This window comes from Falco rusticolus, chromosome Z (assembly GCF_015220075.1).
Source record: "Falco rusticolus isolate bFalRus1 chromosome Z, bFalRus1.pri, whole genome shotgun sequence".
NCBI lineage: Eukaryota > Metazoa > Chordata > Aves > Falconiformes > Falconidae > Falco > Falco rusticolus.
Window position 1 is genome coordinate 70,074,115 of NC_051210.1, and position 23,310 is coordinate 70,097,424.

The 23,310-nt window shown below is 38.5% G+C and overlaps 1 protein-coding gene across 2 annotated transcripts in view; it reads left to right on the forward strand.

Moving 5' to 3' along the window:
• The window catches only part of RICTOR (RPTOR independent companion of MTOR complex 2), a 73,089-nt gene that overhangs the window by 44,915 nt on the left and 4,864 nt on the right, over positions 1-23,310 (forward strand). The window contains exons 21-35 of one of the 2 annotated variants that reach the window (XM_037374524.1): positions 3,570-3,734; positions 4,181-4,257; positions 4,348-4,426; positions 5,280-5,389; positions 8,480-8,567; positions 9,349-9,441; positions 10,309-10,415; positions 11,070-11,299; positions 12,103-13,132; positions 16,782-16,959; positions 18,150-18,234; positions 19,630-19,863; positions 21,266-21,418; positions 22,069-22,192; positions 23,105-23,243. In XM_037374524.1, the coding sequence (XP_037230421.1) occupies positions 3,570-3,734; positions 4,181-4,257; positions 4,348-4,426; positions 5,280-5,389; positions 8,480-8,567; positions 9,349-9,441; positions 10,309-10,415; positions 11,070-11,299; positions 12,103-13,132; positions 16,782-16,959; positions 18,150-18,234; positions 19,630-19,863; positions 21,266-21,418; positions 22,069-22,192; positions 23,105-23,243 (2,892 nt within the window). The remainder of the gene's footprint in view (positions 1-3,569; positions 3,735-4,180; positions 4,258-4,347; positions 4,427-5,279; positions 5,390-8,479; positions 8,568-9,348; positions 9,442-10,308; positions 10,416-11,069; positions 11,300-12,102; positions 13,133-16,781; positions 16,960-18,149; positions 18,235-19,629; positions 19,864-21,265; positions 21,419-22,068; positions 22,193-23,104; positions 23,244-23,310) is intronic. The other variant, XM_037374525.1, reaches the window with a different exon arrangement.

Consider the following 23,310-nt stretch of genomic DNA (forward strand, 5'->3'; position numbering starts at 1 on the left):
CTGCAGTTGGCAAAACTACGGGTCTCTTCCCGAAATTCACATACTCGTGTGAGGTGGAAATAGATGTCAGTTCCAAGAGGAAAAGCTATCTGAAAGAACATGGAAATACTGGAACTTACAGGTATTTGCATGGGCAGCTCCACTGACTGAGGAGTAATTTGGAAGTACCTCTGCTTAGAGTATGGGGAATGTTAGGGGAAGGTATCTGCCATTTTGTGGGGTTTACAGTCTGGAATTCTGAAATAGCAGCATTGTCGACAGCAAAAGAAAATATACTCCTCCATCTTCAGCAGGCATGACAGGAAAAAATTAAAGCTTAGCACAGTTTATACCACTCACTGCACTGTCCCATAGGAGAATATATTTTTAAATACTACCAGAACTGACGTTCTGTCGCCTTGGACAAGTAAGTGAATCTTAAGATTAAAAATGAACATGCAGTTCAATTCAAATAAGGCACTTGCCCTTCCACCTTCCTTTTTCAAAGGCTTCTGATGAGACCTCATAGGATGAGTGGAGCCTGTACAGTAGGGCTCTGAAAGGGTTTGTATTAATTAATAACCCAGAAGACAAAATGTGATTTTGATTCTGTATGCTGCCTGTGGCTTCTAAATTCTGTTTAAAAGCAATAATAATGTGTGGGACTGGTCATAACTTCTGAAGAGCTGTGTTTTCTGAGGGAGGAAGACTGTCTCCAGTAAAGCTTCTTCCCTTCAGAAATTTTAATTCCCTGAGACATTTGTTAATGAGATACCTATCTGTTTATTTCAAAAGCTGAAAATGTGCTTTTTCTTGGGTTAACTGAAGTTTATAGCCTCATACACCTTTTAAAGTTACCCAAAGCTTTGAAGCACGTTTGTTAGCCATTTGCTAATGAGTGTCTCTGAACAAGGAAAAGTAATTTCTGTAGCCAGCTTAGCGTTAGAAGCAAAGAGTAGCATTTTGGGCTGGCTGTATATAACAAAAACATTTACAGAGCAATAACCTTGCAGATCAGTGAAGCAGAAGCTCATCTTAACCTACTTCCAGATGTGCTTTGTTCATTCATGCTGAAGCAAATTAATACTCTCAGCTGCCTTTCTGCCAGTTCATGGTAGAAACAGTGGAGTAGCCAGTGTGTCCTCAAGTGCTGTAGTTCATGACCTAAAATTTTATCAAAGGGGTAGACTTTACCCTACATCTGCTGGCATCTGTGCTGAGCTGTGTGTAATCGGCTAAGCTTAGTGACCTCTGACTTGCTTCTTCACTTCTAAGGGTCTCAAAGGCCTTTAGTAGTAAAAGGAAGGATCTTCTGTCAGACTTAGTACAGGGCTTTATCTGTGTTTTTCATGCATGAGGGGAAGAGGGGAATACCTGTTTCCTCCAGATATCCTCTGCAATGGTTTTCCTGTCAGTTCTCATCAAAAGTGAAAACATTCTTGGATTTTGCTTCATCTGGAGAAGCAGTGCTGGGCTTCACCCCTCCGATCTGGGAAATGCGTACAGGTGATCTTGCACACAAAGGCTGTGGCCCTGATTGAAGTCTTTACCGCTGTTGCGAATGCACACAGCGGCTTTGCAGCAGGTCTGAGGTTTGAATATCTTAGTCTGAGTCTTTCTTTGTTGTAAAGACCCTTTTCCATACCTGCAGTTACTTAAAACCCTGTTCTGCTGTTCTTTACACCTTTATAATTGTTCTTCTTTTTCTTTCTGATGGTGGCAGGAAAACCAGAACAGTGTCCAGGATGTCAGCACTCAGTGAATTTACCTAGTGACAATGCTGATGAGTTTTGTTCTGTTTACTTTCAGTGGGTTTGGCTGCCATTGAACTTCTATCTAATGCTTCCACAGAATTAATATTAGTATAAAGATCTTTTCCGTGGGTGGAGAGAGCTGGCTCAGAGCCTGTTGCATGTATAGAGCTGGGATTATTTTTTTACTTTAGCTCATTGTTTCAGATTTATCTGCAGTGAATTTTATTTGCCATTTTAATGTTGCATCAGAGTCATGAGTTCCATCTTATCTGTTCCTTCTCCAAGCAGAAACCAAAAATTATTCTAGCTCTCTGTACTAGCTGCTGGATAGATTAATTCCTGTTCAGGAAGTATTTCAGGAAGTGAACATTGGTATCTTTTGTCCTCTGTATCACACTCAGTGTAATTATAGCAGTAACAACAATTCTTTATAGACAGATTTTAGTACTTGAACTATGTGACACTGAAATCTGGTTTCATATTACTGTGTTACTCTGTGGGCCTAACTTACCAAGTGATTGTTTTGACATAATAAAGCTTGTTCTGATCTTTAGTAAATACGCTGCTGGTTGCCTATCCCACATACCAGACATACCACTGAAGAGATGCAAGCCATTTCAAAATGATTGTGCAGCTTAGGTCAGTTGTGAATCACTGTTCCACAGTCTTTCTTGGTACCTGTGCTACATCCTGCCTTCCCTTCAAAATCAAAAAGCTTCTCTATACTGAAAAAGCAGAAATATGCACATGATATTTGAAGGTGAAATAATGAAACAAAGTTTTTGAATTGGAAAGTGCATGTTCATATTTCCTACTCGCGTTTTTCTTTCAAGTCCTGCTTGCCAAATATTTCTGGAGAAAAAGTAAACGGTCCAGAAGATACTGTTAACCTAGGTGGTGGTGTCCAACCTGCATCACTTCACCTATCGCTTGGAATACAGTTCTTTACACGCATCCCAACATAGATTATTTATATTCTAATGTATAGAAAATTTACTTGGTTATAGCTATCACAGCCTTAAAAAAAAGGTATAGGGACTGAAGACTTGAAGAAAGATTTGGGCACCTGAATTTATCTTTTCCAGCTATACCTGTCTAAATATAGTTAATGCCTTTCCTAGTAAGCATACGTTGTCAGTGTTTTTCTGTGCTTACTCCAGATTCTTGTAGATTAAGCCTATTTGCTTTTATTTTGTGTGTAATTTTCCTAATAGAAAATGGTGTTAATCAGTTTATGCTGTTTATTCAGCAAGTTTTGAACAGCAATGCAGGAACTCACAGTATATTTACTTCATTCTGCTGTTACTTGGAGCAATTCATAGCAGTAAAATAAGTGTTGGGAAACTGTCTTATTACAGAAAGTAACGTTTTTCTATCTAGAAGGTTTTCTGAGAAGTTTTGAAGATCAGATCCTTTTGGGAAACAATTTTAAATTTACTGAAATACGTTCCCCAGAGGTTCTTACATATTTGCTTGTTAAAGTTCTTTGCGAAACATTGCATACATGAAAGTATCTGCAATTGCACTGACCATTTACAAGGTATTTTTTCTGCTAATAACTTTGTGTGATGCTAGTGTTCACGGTGAATACTAATTGATACGTGCTTTCCAAGGAGACTTGCAGTAGCCAGATTACTTGTGATCACAGATTCAGATTTCCCATTTGATAAGGTAGAAGTAGTTATCTATTAGATTGTAGTTTTAATTCATAAGGTGTGAATCACAGCTCCTTGCTATAAAATAGGGTAATTGAAGTGTATTTTTTAAAATGAAATATCATTAACTACAGTAGCTGTTTTTCCTTCATTCAAAAAAGCATTTTCCTTACTTTTGCAGAGCTGCAGGTTGTATGCAACAAAACACTTAAGAGTATTACTGAGAGCAAATGTAGAGTTCTTCAGCAACTGGGGGATTGAGTTACTGGTGACCCAGTTACATGATAAAAATAAAAGTATTTCTTCTGAGGCACTTGATATTCTAGATGAGGCATGTGAAGACAAGGTGAGCTTCCTTTCCCTTTTCAGTATCTTATTGGTATGCTACTCTGTAAGCTGTTACCAACTCCTCCCCCACTAGCAAAGTAAAAGTATGCAAGAAGCTGCTGATGGTTTCCCTTCTTGATTGTCATTGATGGACTTCATAATACTTTATCGACCCCTTTGCTGAAAATACCGCAATATCAGTGACAAGAAAGAATAGACTTCTGGAGTATGCCTACTTTTAAATATGAATTCAGACTCATTCAGCTATTTTTGATTATTATACTTTTTGTGAAGTGATACATGTTTAGAAGGTACCTAAATGGATAATATTAGAATGAGGCTAGTGCTGTTTGATACTTCCTTTTGTGAAAAACTTGATGCTTCGTTGCTGGCAGATTGTAATAGTTGCAGTTTTCAGAATTATATAGCGCTCAGATACTCTTTATGCATTTTTAATCATTTTAGGCTAATCTTCATGCCCTTATCCAAATGAAACCAGCTCTTTCTCATCTTGGAGACAAGGGTTTACTTCTACTCCTAAGGTAAATGTAGAAACAAGTAAGTGTTTGTTTTTATTCAAATTATGTGATTTGCTTTAAGTGGATTACTGACTGTCTGATATTACTTTACAGATTTCTGTCCATCCCAAAGGGGTTTTCGTATCTAAATGAAAGAGGTTATGTAACAAAACAAATGGAAAAGTGGCAGAAGGTAATGCTAAGAATAAAAAGTATGTCTGATACTAGGAGGAGTAAGAGTCTAAATATGCAGGTTTAGAAAGTCAAAGGTTCTCAAAAATACTGCGTATTCATATACGTGAATTGCTAATGTCAATACATTTATTGCCTCGGTTACTTTAACGATTTTGCTGAAAAAGGTGGAGAGGGATTTACACTTCCATAGCTCCTCTGTACATGTGTGCTTTTGATTTATACAGGCCTTTTATATAATTCTGATACTTCAAAAAATATTTCAGGAGTGTAGTTACTTCCTAAAATAGGTTATGTTGTAAAGTCATAGCTGGAGAAGTGCATAAAGAAGTACAATTTTCAAGATACCTGTTACCTCTGATTGTTGCTAATTAAAGTCTAGAGCTAATGAAGATAGATATGCTGTTAGGAAGTGAATAGGAACGCAAAACTTAAGACAAATGCATCGTTGCCACGAGTAAAATAAAACTCTTCATACGTTACTCTGTTTTCATAATTGATTATAAATACTTGTTCTCATTCCTGTTGGCATTTTTTTTTTACTAACTCTACAAGATGTCACTTCTCTAGGAATACTGAAATACGCGGTGGCCTGTTAGATTGTTTGGGTTAAAGTCAGATGTGAAGCATCTCCTTTCCTTCCTTTTAACAAATTCTCTGAAATAATTGTTTTCAATTGTTGACCCTGCAAACTCATTGTGTGTATGAAGTACAGTAATTTTGGTGAGCCCCATCTTCAGATCATAAAGAAGTTCAGCCTTCCTTAAGGAGCACTTCAGTTATTCCTTCCTTTACAAAGTTTCATACTATAAAATGTAATAGTATTGTGTCAACCTTTGGCTGTTATCTTCTAGGAATACAACTTAAAGTACGTTGAGTTGATTGAAGAACAACTTAATGAAGCACTTACAACATACCGCAAACCTGTTGATGGTGATAACTATGTTCGTCGGAGCAACCAAAGGTAAATTTGGGAAAATGTATCTTTGGGCATAAGCTGGTGGGACTGATCAATAGGGCTTTAAAGTAGAATGTGGAGGGAAATGGGATACCAACAGGATTGCAGTAGGTAAGCTAAGCATTGGCATGGCATCGCCTGAGGGTGGCAATGGTGCTGGGAACATTTACAGTGCTCCTGGGAGCAAGAGCACATCTGAAATGCTTGTACACCAGTGCACATGGTGTGAGAAACAGGATGAACTGAAAGCATTGTTCAGTTCCCAGAGCTTTGGTATTGATGTTAGCATGGCTTGGTAGAACGAGTCCCACAGCGGGAGTGCTGGGATGGAGGACTACAGGCTGTTCAGGAAGCATAGGCAGGGCAGGTGAGCTGGAGCTGTGGCTATAACGTAAGGGAGGGGTTTGATTGTACAGCCCTTACAGTTAGTGGTGATGTGTTTGAGAGCTTCTGGGTGAGGATTAGGGGGATGGCAAGCAAAGCAGACGTTGGGTGTCTATTACTTATTACTCTGCTAGGATGTTAGCCCTAACGGATTATCCTGTAGACAGGAAAAATTTCGGTAGCCCTTGTCCTCATGGGGGATTTCAACTTCCCAGACATCAGCTGGGAATACCGTACTGCTGTGCTGAGCAGGTCTAGGAAATTCCTGAAGTCTGTAGGAGATAAATTCTTGTCAGAAATACTCAGTGAGCCAACTAGGAAAGACACCCTCCTAGACTTGCTGTTTGTAAATAGAGAAGGACTCATGGGAGATGTGGTGGTGGGTGGTTGTCTTGGCCACAGTGATCATGAAATGGTTGAGTTTAAAAATTTCATTGTAGTGAGAAAAAAGGACAGCGGAGTTTTTACCCTGGGCTTCAGGAGGGCAAACTTAGGGAGCTATTTAGCAGGGAATCTGCTTTTGAGGGTTTAGGAGTCCATTAGTGCTGGTCCATTTTTAAGAACCACCTTTTAAAAAGCACAGGAGCAAGCAGTCCCATTGTGTTGTAAGTCAAGCAAGTGAGGCAGAAGACAAGCTTGGCTGAACAGGGAACTCCTTGTGGAGCTCAAGGAGAAAGAAATTTTATGATCCCTGGAAGCAAGGTCAGGTTTCACGGGAAGATTATAGAGCTGTGGTTCGTATGTGCAGGGAGAAGACACTAAAGGCCAAAGCTCGATTACAGTGGAAACTGGCTAGTGTTGTGTTAGATAACAAGGGCTTTAAGTACATTAATAGCAAGAGGATGTCTGAAGAAAACACTGAACTGATACTTGTTGAAGGTGGTCAGCTGACTAATAGGGATGAAGAAGAAGCAGAGGTGTTCAGTGCTTTTTTTGCCTCAGTCTTTAAGAATGCTGATAGACCTTAGGCTGCCTGGTCCCCTGAGCTGGAGGACCACAACTGTGGGAACAGCGACTTTCCATTTGTGGACACTGAAATTGTAAGGGACCAGCTGTATCAGCTGAATGGTCACTAGTCCATGGGACCTGATGGGGTAATTCTGGAGTACTGAAGGAGCTAGCAGATGTTGTGGCAGGACCCCTCAATCATCTGCCAAATGTCTTGGGAGTCTGAGGGGGTCCTTGCTGGCTGGAAGCTAGCCAGTGTTGTGCCAGTTTACAAGGAGGGTGTAAGGGAAGACCCAGGAAGCTACAGGCCTGTTAGTCTGACCTCACTTGCTGGAAAAATTATGGAGAAGATCATACTGAGTACTGTTGAAAGGCATTTAAAGAATAGCACAATCATCAGGTGCAGTAAGCATGGGTTCACAAGGGGAAAGTCCTGTTTAACTAACTTCTGTGATAAGGTCACCTGCCTAGTGGATGAAGGCAAAGCAGCAGATATATTTTTTTCTGGATTTTAGTGAAGCTTTTGATACTGTCCCTTACAGCATCCTTTTGGAAAAGTTGTCCAGCTGTGGGATGAACAGGTTCATGATGTTCTGGGTGAAGAATAGCAGGGTTCCAAGGGTTTCAGTGAATGTGGCTACATAAGGCTAGTGACTGATCACCAGCGATGTTCCTCAGGTCGCAATTCTGGGGCCAGTTCTGTTCAGTATATTTATCAGCAACCTGGATGCAGGAGCTGAATGCACGATTAGCAAGTTTGCTGCTGATACCAAACTGGGAGATGCTCTTGACTCTTTTGAGGGTCAAGAGGCCTTGCAGAGGGATCTAGATAGATTGGAGCATTGGGCAATGATTAATGGGATGCAGTTTAACAAGTCCAAATGCTGGATTCTGCACCTAGGATGGATGGAGTGATGCTGGGCACAAGTATAAATTGGGAGAGGAGTGGTCTGCAGAAAGGGATCTGGATGTGCTGGTTGACAGCAGGCTCAACATGAGCCAGCAGTGCCCGGGCAGCCGAGGGACAAACCGCATCCCGGGGGCACCAAAGGCAGCCCACCCCGCCGCTCAGAAGGGGCGACGTCCCACCGCATCCAGCGCCGGTGCGGCCTCACCCCGCGTGCTGTGCGCGGTGCTGGGCCCCGCCATTTCAGAAGGGTGTGAAGGTCCTCGAAGGCGCCCAGAGGAGGGCAACAGCGCTGGTGGGAGGGCGGGAAGGCATGGCCTGCGCGGGGCGGCTGAGGCTCTGGGCTCGTCTGGTTTGGAGCAAAGGGGGCTGAGGGGCGACCTCGCTGCTCTCTGCAGCTTCCTGGGGAGGGGGCGTGGGGAGGGAGGTGCTGATCCCTTCTGCCTGGGATCCGCTGACGGACACGCGGGAAGGGTTCAAAGCTGCGCCAGGGGAGGCTCAGACTGGACGTCAGGAAGCACTTCTTCACCGAGAGGGTGGTCAGACACTGCAACAGGCTTCCTGGGGCGGTGGGCGATGCCCCAGGCCTGTCAGTGCTTCAGAGGCATTTGGCCAATGCCCTTAGTAACGAGCTTTAACCCTTGGTCAGCCCTGAAGCGGTGTCAGGCGGCTGGACTAGGTGATTGTTATGGGTCCCTTCCAACTGAAATACTCCATTCTGTTCTTTTCTAAGTTCTCCAAAAGAATCCTCTTTGTCTGAAAAAATCTCAACTCATTGCATTACATTGCAGTGTATTTTATTTTAATAAGAAAATGTCAAAACTGCTGGGATAGCATATGATCTCTTTTTCCACCAGATTACAGCGACCTCATGTCTACCTGCCAGTTCACCTTTATGGCCAACTGGTGCACCATAAAACAGGCTGCCACTTATTGGAGTCTCAGGTGAGGACAAAAAATATTAATAATTTGAAAGATTTTAAAGAGTTCTGTAAACTTTTTAAAATTTTTTAAGAGATGGCATTTAAACAGTCATTGCAAAATATGGCGATTAAGACAATCTTAAGTTATATGGGGCCAAATATTTGTGAAGACAGTCTTTGCCATCTATTCTTAACTAAAATTCCTTCCTGACACTGCGAGGTATTTCTCTAATATTTCAGTATTTTACTTACAATGGCTAGCAAAATCTTAAAATTTTTCAGTCTGTGTGAGTGAATTGTATATTGACGATGTATAGAGAGAGAGAGACATAAACTGTGTCTATCCTTTTACACATACAAAAATGTGGAGATGGGGGAATAAAATCTTACTTCTAGTATTCTGAAAAACTAAGAAAACAAGCCCTAAGCCAGTACATTGTTACTTAAATGAGTTCACTTTTAATGTAGGTTTGCAAGATGATGTAATGAATTGAATGTGACAGTTGAAAAGTTTAAGAGAAAGCTTACATATTGCAGTGTGTTAGTCTGATTAATCTGTTATATTTATAAAATCTGAATTAACTTGATGCAGTCAGTGGTTACATTAAAATTTTCTACTTGCATTGCTGTTGCTGTTAATTTATGCTTATTATTCCAGAACTACCGCTGTTCATTTTAGGGTGCATACTTTAAATTAGTGCTTTACCATTTTATTAAAAATGCAGGAGAACCTGTTTGACTTGAGGTCTCCTTTTCATTTCCAACTGAGTGAGTTGGTTTTGTCTTCTGTTTTTCTCCCTCAGAGTGTTGTTACAGATCTAAGTTACACTGTTCGTTCCCCAATGCTGGATAAGTGGGAAGGAATTAAGCAGCTGAAAGCAGCCCTTTGGGCCTTGGTTAGTAAAAGATTTCAAAACTTTCTGCAGTTGTTTGAGTTCTGTTATGACTCTCGATTCTGAAATAACCAAGGAAAGTTCCATAAAATCATTAATTAGGTTTTTTGTTGTAAATTATGTGTGACTTTTTCCAAGTTGGTATTCTGTACCTTAACTGGATTTCCAGTTGAAAATGGGTCACGGCACCTTTTTTGTTCTTTATTCTTTTTTTAAAAAATAAAAAAGAACAGATTATCACATGTAGCAACAGTATTAGCATGAAACCAGTAGTTAGAAGTTGCTGTGGTCTGGCTTTAATGTATTTACTGTGGTGGTGCAAAATTCAGTGTTTCTGGCAGAAAGTTGGCTGCCACTGTTGATGCATGTGAATATATATGGTTATGACACCTTTGGTACTTGTGATGGGCAAAAACCTCATGTCTCTGCCTGTCAGAGCTACATTTCTGAACCTGCTTTGCCACCTCAGCTGTTCATCTGCTTCTTTCTTGTCTTTCCCAAAGTTTATTTGGGAACATTTGTCCAAGGTGACTGTTACTGGAAGATGTTGTAGGTAATAAAATGCCTGAGTAAGAGAATGTAAAATGAGTAAACCAACATCGTGCTTTTGGCTGTAGTAGAATTGGTAAAATGAGGAATATGTAGTAGTTAACTGTGAGCAGTTTTAAGTACTATACATTATGTGCAAAGTTCTTTTTTGGATTTGCGCAACTAGGAAATGCCAGAAAGGGTGCTCAGATAACTTAACTGCTTTGCAAAGACGTGGCTTGAAACTGTACTACCAACAAACAAAAATGTCAAAAGTTTTACACTGATAGTACTTCAAATCACATCAGAATAAAAGCTTACTTGACAAAACTTTTATTCCAGGGCAATATTGGATCATCAAATTGGGGTCTTAACTTACTTCAAGAGGAGAATGTAATTCCTGATATAATGGCACTTGCCCAACATTGTGAGGTTCTCTCTGTTAGAGGGTATGTGTATCCAATTTATGGCAACTACCATCTGTAAGTTTCACGTATAGGTTTTCAGATAGCCTTACCTAATTTACATGATTATAGTTTTTTACTTACTTGGTAGTCAGTTATTAAAGATCAATAACTGAGTATCAATCTCAGTCCTATACAATCACAGAATTGTATAGTAAGTGTGAAAGAACATGGAGTAAGAAAATGAAACCTATGAAAAAAGATACATACTATTCTCCTTTTTTAAAAAAACAATTAAAATATTTGCTACTTATATCTCTGTAATCATTTTATTATCCCATAATTTTTATTAAATGTATTTTTGAATCTTTAAAAGCATAAATAGATGGTCTTTTGGCTAATATTGCTACTATATTTGTCCTTTTGCATATTTTAAAAAAAAGATACTTTTCTACTTTCTGTAATCAGACTATTGGAATAATTAGTTTTTATTTCTGAATAGGATATTGTTCTCAGATATTTTAGTCCATTTTTAAAGCTTCCGTTGACTTACACATAAAAATGAACCAAAAGCTACTTGGCAGTTTTGTGAAGTTTCTGCTGAATTGTTTTGAAAGTTTCCTTTCAAAAGAGAAATAAGTTTAGTTAAATTAGATGCTATTATTGTTGCTCTTTTTTCCATATATACATTAAATACAGAACCTGTGTCTACGTGCTTGGTCTAATAGCCAAAACTAAACAAGGATGTGACATTTTGAAGCATCATAACTGGGATGCAGTGAGACACAGTCGTAGACAGCCTTGGCCAGTGGTCCCTGATGACATGGAGCAGCTCTGCAATGAACTCTCTTCTATACCCAGTACTCTTAGTTTGAACTCTGAGTCCACCAGCTCTAGGCACAACAGTGAAAGTGAATCTGCTCCTTCAAGTAAGTAAAAAAAAAAACAACCAAAAAAACAAAACAAAAACCCCAAACCCCACCACAGAACAGCATCTTGGCGTTCTTATGAACCTTCTAGCAGGATGAGGTTCAGCCAAATACTGTAAAAAATGTTATTGCAAGAAGGAGTGCAGGCAAGGGGACAGTTAGTGTGCATTCGGGGGATGTAGGCAAGTGAGAGGGAAGAGAACAGTGTCTTTCGGGGGTTTACATTTGGTGTAGAAGTAAGAAATTTTAACATCAGGCTAAGTTACTAGTTTTTCTGTTGAGTCATGGCAGCTTGCTGTAATACCCTGCTGAGGAAATCTCCATGCTGAGGTATAAACATACAGTTACTTGGTTGTCCTCAAAGGAATATTCTAGAATATAAATACATATAATCTCTATGTGTATATATACACACAGACTATTGCTGTATTTAAATTCTTGTGTATTTTAGAGTATCTAATACATTTTAATTTTGCTGTGGATATCTGGACTTTAAATCCAGAAATATACCATATTTAGATATCATTAAAGGAACACATGGGTTATAATCCTAGTAACTGGGTATTTGCACTGAAATAAGGCAGTGGCTTTTCTTCTGAAGTGATGAGACCTTCAGCTCAGGTCCTCCTCAAGATACTTAATTTACACTATTAAATTCTGCAGAGAATATGCTGCATTAAAAAATGCAGTGAATCGTGTAGCCTCCCACTTCGGCTTACACAGATTTGCTTACTTTTTTTGCAACACAGACATTTCTTCAAAGTGTATAAACAATTTTCAGTGACAGTCCTGTATAATTTCAGGTATGTTCATCATGGAAGAGGACCGTTTTGGTGGTACTTCCACTAGTACATTCTTCCTAGATATTACTGAAGATGCAGAACAAATATTTTGTGACAGACCTGGACCTTCAAAGGACAAAGACCGTAGTCCCTTTCCTTTTTTTTCTTCTAGTAGACTTGTGAAAAACCGCATTCTAAACTCTCTTACTCTACCTAATAAAAAACACAGAAGTGGCACTGATCCAAAAGGAGCAAAGCTGACATCATCTGACAATAAATCAGTTCTGAGGCGAAATCGTACAGTAACAGAACCTGCCAGTAGCATAGACTTTCCTGCTGGGGAAGAATTCAACCCTGTTTTCAGAGTTCCTAAAATCCAGACGTTACGATTAGAAACTTCTTTTGTTGGAAGCAAGCACGTGGAAGATACTGATAGTACCCCAAGTATTGGAGAAAATGATCTAAAGCTGCCAAAAGGTCTTGGAAATGAAATTCATCGGGAAAATACAAGCAGAGAAAGGCTAATAGGAGATGGTACTACACAAACACATTTCAAGAGTCGTAGCCTAAGTTTTAATACAGATACCACAACAAGTGGCATAAGCTCAATGAGCTCTAGCCCTTCAAGGGAGACTGTAGGTGTGGACACTACGAATGTAGATACTGACTATGGAAGTTTGAGTACTGTGGTAAGCACAAAAACAGTTAAACCAAGTCACTGTTCAACACCACATTCTAACCACCTGCCTCTCTCAAAATCCAATTCTGTGTCCCTGGTATTGCCAGGGTCTTCTCATACTCTTCCCCGAAGAGCCCAGTCTCTTAAAGCTCCTTCTCTAGCTACGATAAAAAGTCTTGCTGACTATAACTTTAGCTACACAAGTTCTCGAGATGCCTTTGGCTATGCTACACTAAAACGCTTACAACAGCAGAGGATGCATCCTTCACTGTCTCACTCGGAAGCCCTAGCATCTCCAGCAAAGGACGTGCTGTTTACTGACACTATTACCATGAAGTCTGGCAGCCTGGATTCTCGGCTAACCCCAAGTCGGTAAGGGATTATTGTGTGCTCATTTATTTCTTCAGAGCTGTAAGAGCAATTATTGAATAAGAACAGTATTTTTCTAATATTTTTTCCAACTTCACCTAAACATGACAGGTGTTGCAGAATGATTCATAACTTCATTGAAAGCAGAATCAATATTGGGGAAATAATGTAATGGAATGAGAATTCTCAGTTTCATAAGTGCTGTCAGAGAAGCCTGGTTCTTGTAGCTGTGCTCAGCCCCTTTCTTTAATGCTGTTAGTGACAAAGGAAAATGTTTTCTTTCATCACATTGGCTTACTGTTTAATTTTTTAATATTTAAATGCAATTACACTGCTGACATTACTAAAGTTGCAGTCACACAAAAGTGCCCGTGTAGTCAGGGTCAGGGACTCTGCCAATATGCTCTAGTCATGTTCCCTGTGGCACTGAGGCGATACGACTAATAAAAATGTCAGTTTGGCTTCTTGGCTACAGCAGAGCAAAAAATTTTACTTGTATCATTTATTTTTAGATGGCAGTGTCACCTCATTATTTTTTAATAATATTAAATGTTCTGAAGACTAATTAGATAGTTACATAAGATATCTAGCTCATGACATTGACACTGTTCCCAGCAGCTACAGTCAAGGCTTAACAACTTTCTCATATAAGCTCTTCTACCAGTTTTTTCCTTTCAAATGATCTTTGCTACTGCATTGGATTATCACATTACTATTGAAAGAGGAAGGATGCTTTCTGTCTCTGTTCTTGCCTGAACATCCTCCTCTCAGATGACAGGAAGGGGACAAGCCAGCAGTACATTAGTCATCTGCTCACTGTACGGAACAGCAAATGCCCAGTCCCTGAACTGCACTGCACATACCCAGTTGAGTGTGTATAGTATCCATTTACTACTATGCATTTTTGTCCTGATTAAGAGCGACGTTTGTTTGTTGATGTTTTCTGCAAAGATGCCATGAAGTGAGTTTTGTTAGCTTTGTCAGTTATGTTAGAGCTAGACTCAGTGTACTGGTCCAGTTCAGGATGATTCAGTGGATAAGCTGCACTATGCTCCGTCACTGGCTTCCTGTGCTAATGCAGGAACAGATCAGCGTCATTTCAGTGGCAGTACAAGTTTTGTTGCGGCTGTAATAATGTACCATTCCTTGCAGTAATGCCCTTGATTTCATCCTGAGACTCTGCAAGCAGTGTAGTACTAACAGTATTCCTGGTGCTTAGCTGCTCATGATCTCTGGTGTCAGTGGTTATGCTCAGGGATTTGAGCTGACCTGTTTAACATTGAACTGAAATGGCTGGAGCGCACCTGTCTCTGAGAAGGTTCCTTGCAGATGTACATATGACAACAGACTGTCAGATTGTGTCGGTTAACAATATAATTGATTGGAAGGACTGTGATGTACCCAGTACATGTATTTTTCTTACTGGTCACAGCTGAGTTTGCACTGAATAATTGTGGTCCTTTTAATTTCAGAGTGTGTTACTACTTCCAGCTAAATATTGTCTTTAAATGCTATTTAAGTAATAAATTGGAAAGAAATAGTCTGTCATTTTTGTCTGCCAAGGCTGTTTTTCTGTCCCTCTTCAGAAAAATGTCTTAATTTCATGCTTCATACTCAAATCCATGTGTTCATAGCAATGAGCAGCTGTAAATTGATTTTTGTGATATTTCCAGTTGTTCTTTTTGTTCAAAAGGTTGAAAAGCTTATTTTTTTGCATAAGATGTTTTGTGAGGCTAAATTTCCTACCTTTGTCTTTAAAGACCAACTAAAAATGTTAATGTGCATGTCTCAGATCCTGATCGTGGCTCTCACCCTGTCTCCTGCAGACATGCTTTTCCTGAAAATTTAGTGGTGTTTATCACTACTAATGATATATCTGTTAGCTTTCGCAGGAAATGCAGGGATAAATGTTTAAGACTAATAATTTTATCATTAATTTTATTTTCAGAGTAACTGTAGAATGCTTTACTATGAAATAACTAGTGCAATTGTAACTTTTTGGGGGGTTGAATCATGGAATCATTTAGGTTGGAAAAAACCTTTAAGATCAAGTGCAACTGTTAACCTAACAGTGCTGATGGAAAGCAGTAATAGAGAGCAGTTCTCCAGCTGTCAGTGTGAGCCAAGGGCTCTGGTGCAGCACAGATCTGTATGCTGAGAATCTGGTAAGGTTGCTTGAAGAAGTACTGAAATGTATAGAATCATAGAACCTTTTCGGTTCAAAAAGACCTTTAAGATCATCAAGTCCAACTGTTAACCCAGGACTGCCAAGTCCACCACTAAACCGTGTCTCCAAGCACCACATCTACAAGTTTTTTAAATAGCTCCAGGGATGGTGACTCAACCACTTCCTTGAGCAGCCTGTTCCAGTGCTTGGCAACCCTTTTGGTGAAGAAATTTTGCCTAATATGCGATGTAAACCTCCCCTGGTGCAACTTGAGGCCATTTTCTCCTGTTCTTTAAGGATGGCTTGACTCGTACTGTAAGTCCACTGCTACTTTTGTTAGCATTGATCGGAATTAGTTAGTAGCAAGAAAACCATTAATATCCTGTAAATTTTGTTCTGCACATTCCCATCTTACTATAATGTTTTGAACCTTAGGTCAAACCTTGATAATTTAATAATTTTATCTTAGTATAAATCTCTTAGCTATTAGGGATAAGAAGACATTTTAATTGTCCATTAAAACAAAAACGTTATAGAAAATTATAAGGCAGAAAGTCAAGTAATCAAATGTCTACTGTACCTTACTTCCCAATGTATAATAATTTGCAGTAATATAATAAAAAAATACTGTTCCTGAAGTGTGTGTCTTTTTACTAGGAACCTTTAATAAAACCTGCATATAGTCCATTACAAAGGGTGATTAGCAGAAAACATTTACAGGTTTTTTTATCTGTGATGAGAAGTAAAATGACAGATAGCCCAATGTGAAATTTCGATCATCAGGACTCTGATCAGCACAGAGGACTTGTTCTCCAGCCTCCCATCTCATTTTACCAATACATCTCTTTGTTCCTGAGGCTGCTTGTCACAGCCACCTCATTGTGCAGGTTCAAGTTTGTTGTTTGTGCATTCACATTGAGCAAATTCTTGCTCCATACTTGGGTGACCTAATGGGTGGCTTCTTTAGAGTACAGGAAAAAAATCTTCCTTGCTGTCATCACTAATACCTTAGAGACTCAAGCTTTTGCATTTGCAGGGATGTGCCTTACTCAGCTCAGAGTTTGTGTATATCCAGGGAAGGCACATTCCGTGTATGGGTATGTTTCAAAACGAGGCAGTTAGTTGAAAAGCCTGAATCTTTACTGACCGTGTCTGGGCTGTAAAACTTCAAAACCTTGTAAGTTGGAGAATATTTGTGGTTTTGCAAGGTTGGCAGCCCCTTAAGCAGAAGTTTCTACCTGCTGCCTTTTAAGTCCCTCTCCCAGGACTTTCAAAGAAAAAAAATTTACCTGAGGAATTACCAAACCATGCAGTACAGTATGAGACAGTAAAAGCCAATGAGCCTGTAGCTGTGATTCGACAAAGTAACAACCTCTGAGTTCTGCAGTGGGAAGATGAGGGTAGTCTGTGTGTCAGCAGTCCGTCCTTTTAATGTGCCAGAATGAGAGATTTACCAAGATTGTGATTTATTATTTCATGTTACAGGTTCATGAAAGCTTTAAGTTATGCTTCGTTAGATAAGGAAGATTTATTAAGTCCTATCAACCAAAATACACTTCAGCGTTCGTCTTCTGTTCGCTCCATGGTATCTAATGCTACATTTGGTAGCTCTGATGATTACATTGGCCTTGCTCTCCCAGTGGATATCAATGAAATATTTCAGGTATGTATGTGATAACTTACTGGGTTAATTTGCATTTCTATACTGAAAGGTAGCCAGCTGTTGCATTTTCATCAGAACAGACCAGACCTACACAAGTGGCAAAAAATGGATGTGCTACTTCCAAGGAATGCATTTTGAACAACAGGAGTTTCTTTTCTACAGGAAATTACCATTCTGTTTTGTATTATCAGGCAAATAATGACACAGACAAGGCTAGAAGAATGTTAACTAAAAGTAGCATAAATACTTTGTCATAAGATTTTTAGTTCACAGCTGGCTTTTATACTAAATTTAGCATAGTCTGTGGACATTTGTTAGTACCTCTTTAGCCAACTAATTGAGATGTTCATTGGTCAACCATAAATGATGTGTTTAATCACACAGTTAACTTCCTGCTACCACGATCTTGATATAATTTATTTGTATATATATTGTCATAGCATTAAATGGTATGTCTTTAACCTCATAGATACATATATTTAAGTTAAACCAGATTATTTAAGTATCTTGCCAATTGCCTTCCTCTTTCTACTTCCATTAAAACACATTCCCATATAACAAACTGATGCATCTCAGGGTTTAATATTTTGTTACTTCATTATAAACATTATAAACAGGACATGATCCATGTTATAGCTAAATCAGTCGGCTTCCTTATCTTTATTTTACTTAGTCTTTGCCTTTCAAACCTAAATTACTTACTAATCTTGAATAAATTGCTAAAGCTAGAGCAAAGGCAAGATTTTCCATCATACCTGCTTCTGTTCCCTTTTTATGACATGACTACTGCTACTTTCTCCTTCGCAGTCTTTGGGCATATTTGTTGCCTTATTTCTTCTCTCACACCTTGACTCTACAGCATCTTACAGGCAACATTTTAGATATCCTGGGTATTTTTGCACTGCTCTCCCAAGGTTGCTAGCGGTGCAGAGTCATCATGGAGAGATCATTAACAGCCACTTCTGGGTCACTGTTTTCCTTTAATAAGCGTTCATTCACAAATATATGGTTTTCTCACTGGCTTTTCTTCAGTACTCAGGAGTCCATTCCTAATTTCCTCCTCTATGTAGCTTTTTTTTTTTTTTCTGAAGTAAAAAATGGCCAACATTTTTATTTTATCATAAAATCTACTTTTCCTTTATATATGATTAGCACCTGTGCTAATTTTAATTTTCACTTGAATGTTGCAGGTAAAGGAAACTCCGTATTTCCAGAAGAAAACCACACCTCCATTTGATGACCGTGGAGCCAGGGTCTTTGCACCTGATGCAGGAGGTACTGTTTTTATTCCTCTCCTGTACATTTCTGTTGATTGTTTGTACGTCTGGTACAACAAATAAAGTGTTGGTTTCCTGATTTTTTTTAATTTTTTTTTTTCCTTACAAGAAAGGGTTATTCTTAGCTGTTTAGTTTTGAGAGCTGTGTTCTGGACTGAGGACAGCAGGCCGTTAATGACCTTTTTTATTTAGCATGAAATAACATGATGGTACTTCAAAGCAACGTAAGGTTGGTCCAGCTCTAATAAACAAAGGAGGAAAGTCTGTCTATCTTTGATTATAATACAGGCCAATGCTACTTGAAAACTGGTAGTGGCACTGCATTAAAGAAAGAAAAAAAAATTAAGGTAAGATAAAATATGTATGCCACATACTGAGCTGTTACATTTTTACTTCCATTTGATTACACGGGAATTCACAAAACGTAACAACTGAATTGAATAATTGAACAAAAGAACTAATCATGTTAGGTGTGTATTTCAGAAATTAAGCTTTGTCTGTCTGGGATGTTTCCATGACAGTCAGCGTAGTTGACGGGACATGGGACAAGAGAATTTCCAAGTGCTCTGTAATGCTTGGCTTGTCCTAGAATGCACTTACTTTTTACTCCAGAGTAGCCAGAAATCTACAGGGCATCAGTATGTGTCTTTTCAGTGAGACAACTGAAAAAGAAGCATTGAAAGTTGTCCTAAAATAGTATAGGATAGCTGTTGTCTTGCCTCCTGTCTAACTGGAGCTTTATTTACAAGTACTTGGAATGTCAAAATAGACCCACCTTTCTGATTTTATTATTACTTTTGTGGTGTTAATATAATATATATAAACCTGATTTTCCTGAAAGTGTGTTTCTGTAGTTTGCTAAGTTTCAGTGTAAAGTAACTCTTGTTCAACATTGTATTTGTTGGTATTTTCTAGCCAGTGAAGAATGTCACTGAAGTGTCTTCACCTTGTTTCTGTGTTGCGTCTAGTTTCTTCCCATTAGGGGCACTCAGTTACAGGGTTTTTTTACGTTGTGTTTTCTGTGTTCATTGGTGCATATGTCATTTAAACAACTGGCATATGTTACACTGTTCTGGTTGGACACTATGGAAATTGGTAACAGTGGTACATGTGTATTACTAATGTTGATACAATGTCACCATTTACACCTTACAGCATGTGTGTTCAGAGGTTGAATTCTGTCCTTTGCAATGCTTTATCTATGATAAGCTGGGACTAAAACATGATGTTTCCCAAATGCTAACAATATTGGGAGTTTAACCACTCAAAAGTTCCTCGATTTTCACATGCACACCCTCCCAGCCCTAAAAGGCTTACAAAGGGGAAACTTAATGGAAATAATGTTGGTTGCTTGCTTTGGTTTTTTTCTGATCTGTTAAATGCTTATCTGCAGGTCTTCCATCAGGTACAAGTGATGTTGTCAAAAGCCCTTTTCAGATGCTCCGACAGCAGATCAGTCTTACGGAAATAATGAATACCAGCCGTTCAGATGCCTCTCAGTTTTTAGAAAATATGGAGGATACGGGGCTACAGGAGCACACAGATGAGAACTGCCTTTACTGTGTCTGCATTCAAATAGTGGGTTATCAGCCTAACAACAAAGTGAACTCTTCATACAGTCGTACAGGTTAGTGTTCCTTGTGGGGAAGTGTGATAAAACTGACTGAAAATACTGAATTTTTGTCATTTTTAAGATTGATCAGTAAGGTTTTTTCTTACCGACTGTTGACCTTGAAATTAATTCTCCCTCATAAGCTCACTGTGCAACCGATGGTATTTCTAGCTTTTCTGTTTTAGTGATGTTAGTATGGCTAAATGCCTGCATGGTGTTTTTTAATATTTCTAAGAGCTTATCAGAATATAAAATTGGAAACTTTATTTAGTATTTAAAATCTATGTCCTGAAAACTGACACTCGCTGCCAAAGTAATGAAAAGTCTGACTTCAAAGCAAGTCTGTACAAACCAAAACAAATGAAATTGGAGGAGTTTGAAGGTGAGCTGTAGTTTCTGGGATTTAGTCATCTTCCTCTATATTTCGAGATTCAGATGAGATTCAGAATTATTTTTCTGAACTTGCTCTGCAGTGCCTTTTGTAATGTCTGGAATAAAAAGATAATACAGTAATGGATGCTTAGTAGGATTCCTCACCATTTTACAACATTGTTACACGTTGAGCTAGCATATAAAGAGTACTACTGGCAAGGAGGATGATGTACAAAATGTGAGGAGTGGCCCAGAGAGGTATGTTTGAGCTTGAGTTCAGTATTGAGAAGGGATGGCAAATAAAATCCCAACTGTAGTCTTCAAATAGCAGAAGGGCATTACAGGTGTGGCAGAGCCACCAGGCTCTTGGAGGCACACCGCCAAAGGACGGGAGGCCATAAACACATGCTGCAGGAATAGAAATTTGAGTTCAACATAAGGGGGAAACTCTTTGCAGTGTAACCTGCCTCATTTTGAGGTGAGCCCCTCTTTGAGCAACGGGTTGAACTAGATCTTCAGGACTTCCTTCAGACCTGTTTTTCTGTGGTTCCGTTAACTGCACCACATTTAAGTTTGGATTTTATATCCTTATCTTTAAATCCAAAATGCCAAAGGCTGTGGATAGTGAAGCCTCACAGCAGAATCTTACTTATCACATCTTTCTGTGGATGAATCAGAGCCTGTTCTGCAACATCTGTGATAATTGTATAAACAAAAAAAATTATGTGTATGCAAAAAATCTTTTTTGTGTTGCGTAAAATAGAGCACAGATATAGCAGTAAGAGCCTTGTGTGTGCTGACAGGTTTTAGGCTTCTGTCAGTGTCTGAGTTGATTATTCAAGTATTTCAAGATTGAAAAAAAGTGAATTTTAGACATTTTGACTATGATTTGCCCAAAAGTCCAACATCTAGTTTCCAGCTGTTTTATATGCACAGTACTTACTGCATCAGTGTCTTGCATGCCTACCATTGTTGAAAAATAAGGAAAGCATTTGTAGTGAGGAGAAGTGTGAATATCAAGGATATAACATCTTGTTTATGTTAGATTTTTCAGACATTCCATATACTGACTGGTGTGGGCAGACCATACACAATCACTTAGATGTGCATTCCTCCAAATTTTCTGGAATTTCAGGCTGTAGCGATGCAGTATCCCATGGTTCAGCTAGTAGCACCAAGAGTACAGAGCTTGTACTAGGTAAGTTTGAAAGTCTTGTGATTAATAGCAATTATAACTTACGTATTTGAGGTATTCTGGAAAAAGAGTATTTCCTTTACATATACTGCAACAAAGTAATGCTCATTATTAAAAAAAAAAAAAAAACAACCACTGTCTTGAGATGGGAGAATGTACTTTTAAACGCTTGTCCTTTTGCTATGCAGCATTTCTGCAGGTTATTAAATAGTTCTGTATCCAACATTACAAGCAAATCGATTGCCTTTTTTCCCCATAGTAGTGTTAGGTTTTTTAAAAAAAAACAACACGCCATAATATCTTGTCAAGTAGGTGGTTGCTGATTTCTCCAGTATCTGATAGAAACAGGCCAGGTGGTCACTCACCCGGTTTGCAACTTGATTTTGTGGTAGAACAGCACTGTAATCGAAACGTACAGGTTTTCCCATTTATGAAATGGTGGTTTACATGTTTAAATTATTTATGTTAAAATTCTGAAAATAATGGGGTTTTTTTATTATTTCAATGGAAATATGTGTTGATAGTTCAGAATATATACATAAATACTTGTGTGTGTTTATTTATGGAATGCTAAAACAGACTTACATGGCGTAAGATTAGTTCAGGCAAAGATTATTCTGTTTAAACTCCAACTGTTTAATTTGTTTTTCCAGGAGTAAAATCAATCCCGGATGATACACCAGTGTGCAGAATACTTCTGCGGAAAGAAGTCTTACGTTTAGTAATCAATTTGAGTAGTTCAGTAGGAACAAAGGGCCATGAAACTGGACTCTTGACGTAAGTTCAGTGAATTTCAGACGTTTTAGCAACATCTAGTTTTATGTGTTCTCCAATATCTCTGGGATTGTGACTAACCTTACTTCTGACTCCTTAAAAAATTTTCAAGCAGATATGATTGAATATAATGTAAAAGCTAAACAAAGGATTTTCTGTCTAATATTTATGCTGTGTCTTTGATTTCTTACTTTTCCCCATTCTTTTTGAAAATCAGTAATTCAACTGTAGTGATACCTCATTACATACCCACTATATCATGCATCTTTAGAAAAGAAACAATTCTTTTTTGTTATTTGTTCCAAATAATAGATATCAGATAAGCAGAATAATGAACAGAATGTAACTTCCTGAGAAACACTATTCCGCTTTAAGCAAGCGTCAACTACTAGGATTAATTTATAGAAAAAAAACATTTAAAAATATATGAATACAAATCCAGGGACCAAATGTTATAATAAAAGCTGTAGGTTTCTGGGCTAGTGACATTGGAAACTGATGTACAATCGCTAAAGAAAAATGCAGAAATGTTCATTTTAGTTTCAGAAATGCTTGCAGTAATTAAGTTAGCTTTTCTGTATTTTTTTATTACTGCTGCACATGTGGATAGCAATTCTTTGATAAACTGTTCTCTTTCTACATCTGTAATTTTAAGAGTAGGTGATCTCACCAGTTCCGTACAACTTTCAAATTACATACTGTTTCATCTCATTAGTATAGATTTCTTCCAGTTTGGTACCAAATAATGCTGTCTATTTTGATTTCCTTGCTTCATCAGATCCAGAATTTAAAATGCCTGTTACTGAAGAGCTCTACTTTGTTAATGATGACAAAAAATCTAATGGAACAGTTTTGGTTTCTTAAATAGATGGAAATCTCTTCCAGACTTAAAAAAATGCTTTTTCACCTTTTCAGAATAAAGGAAAAGTATCCCCAGGCATTTGATGACATATGCCTTTACTCTGAGGTGTCCTACTTGTTAGCACACTGTACGTTCCGACTTCCATCACGAAGGTTCATTCAGGAGCTATTTCAAGATGTACAGTTCTTACAAGTAAGTGGAGGGTTCAACTGCATAGATTGCACCAAAATGTGCCAGCTGGGTGCAGGTTTCACGTTCT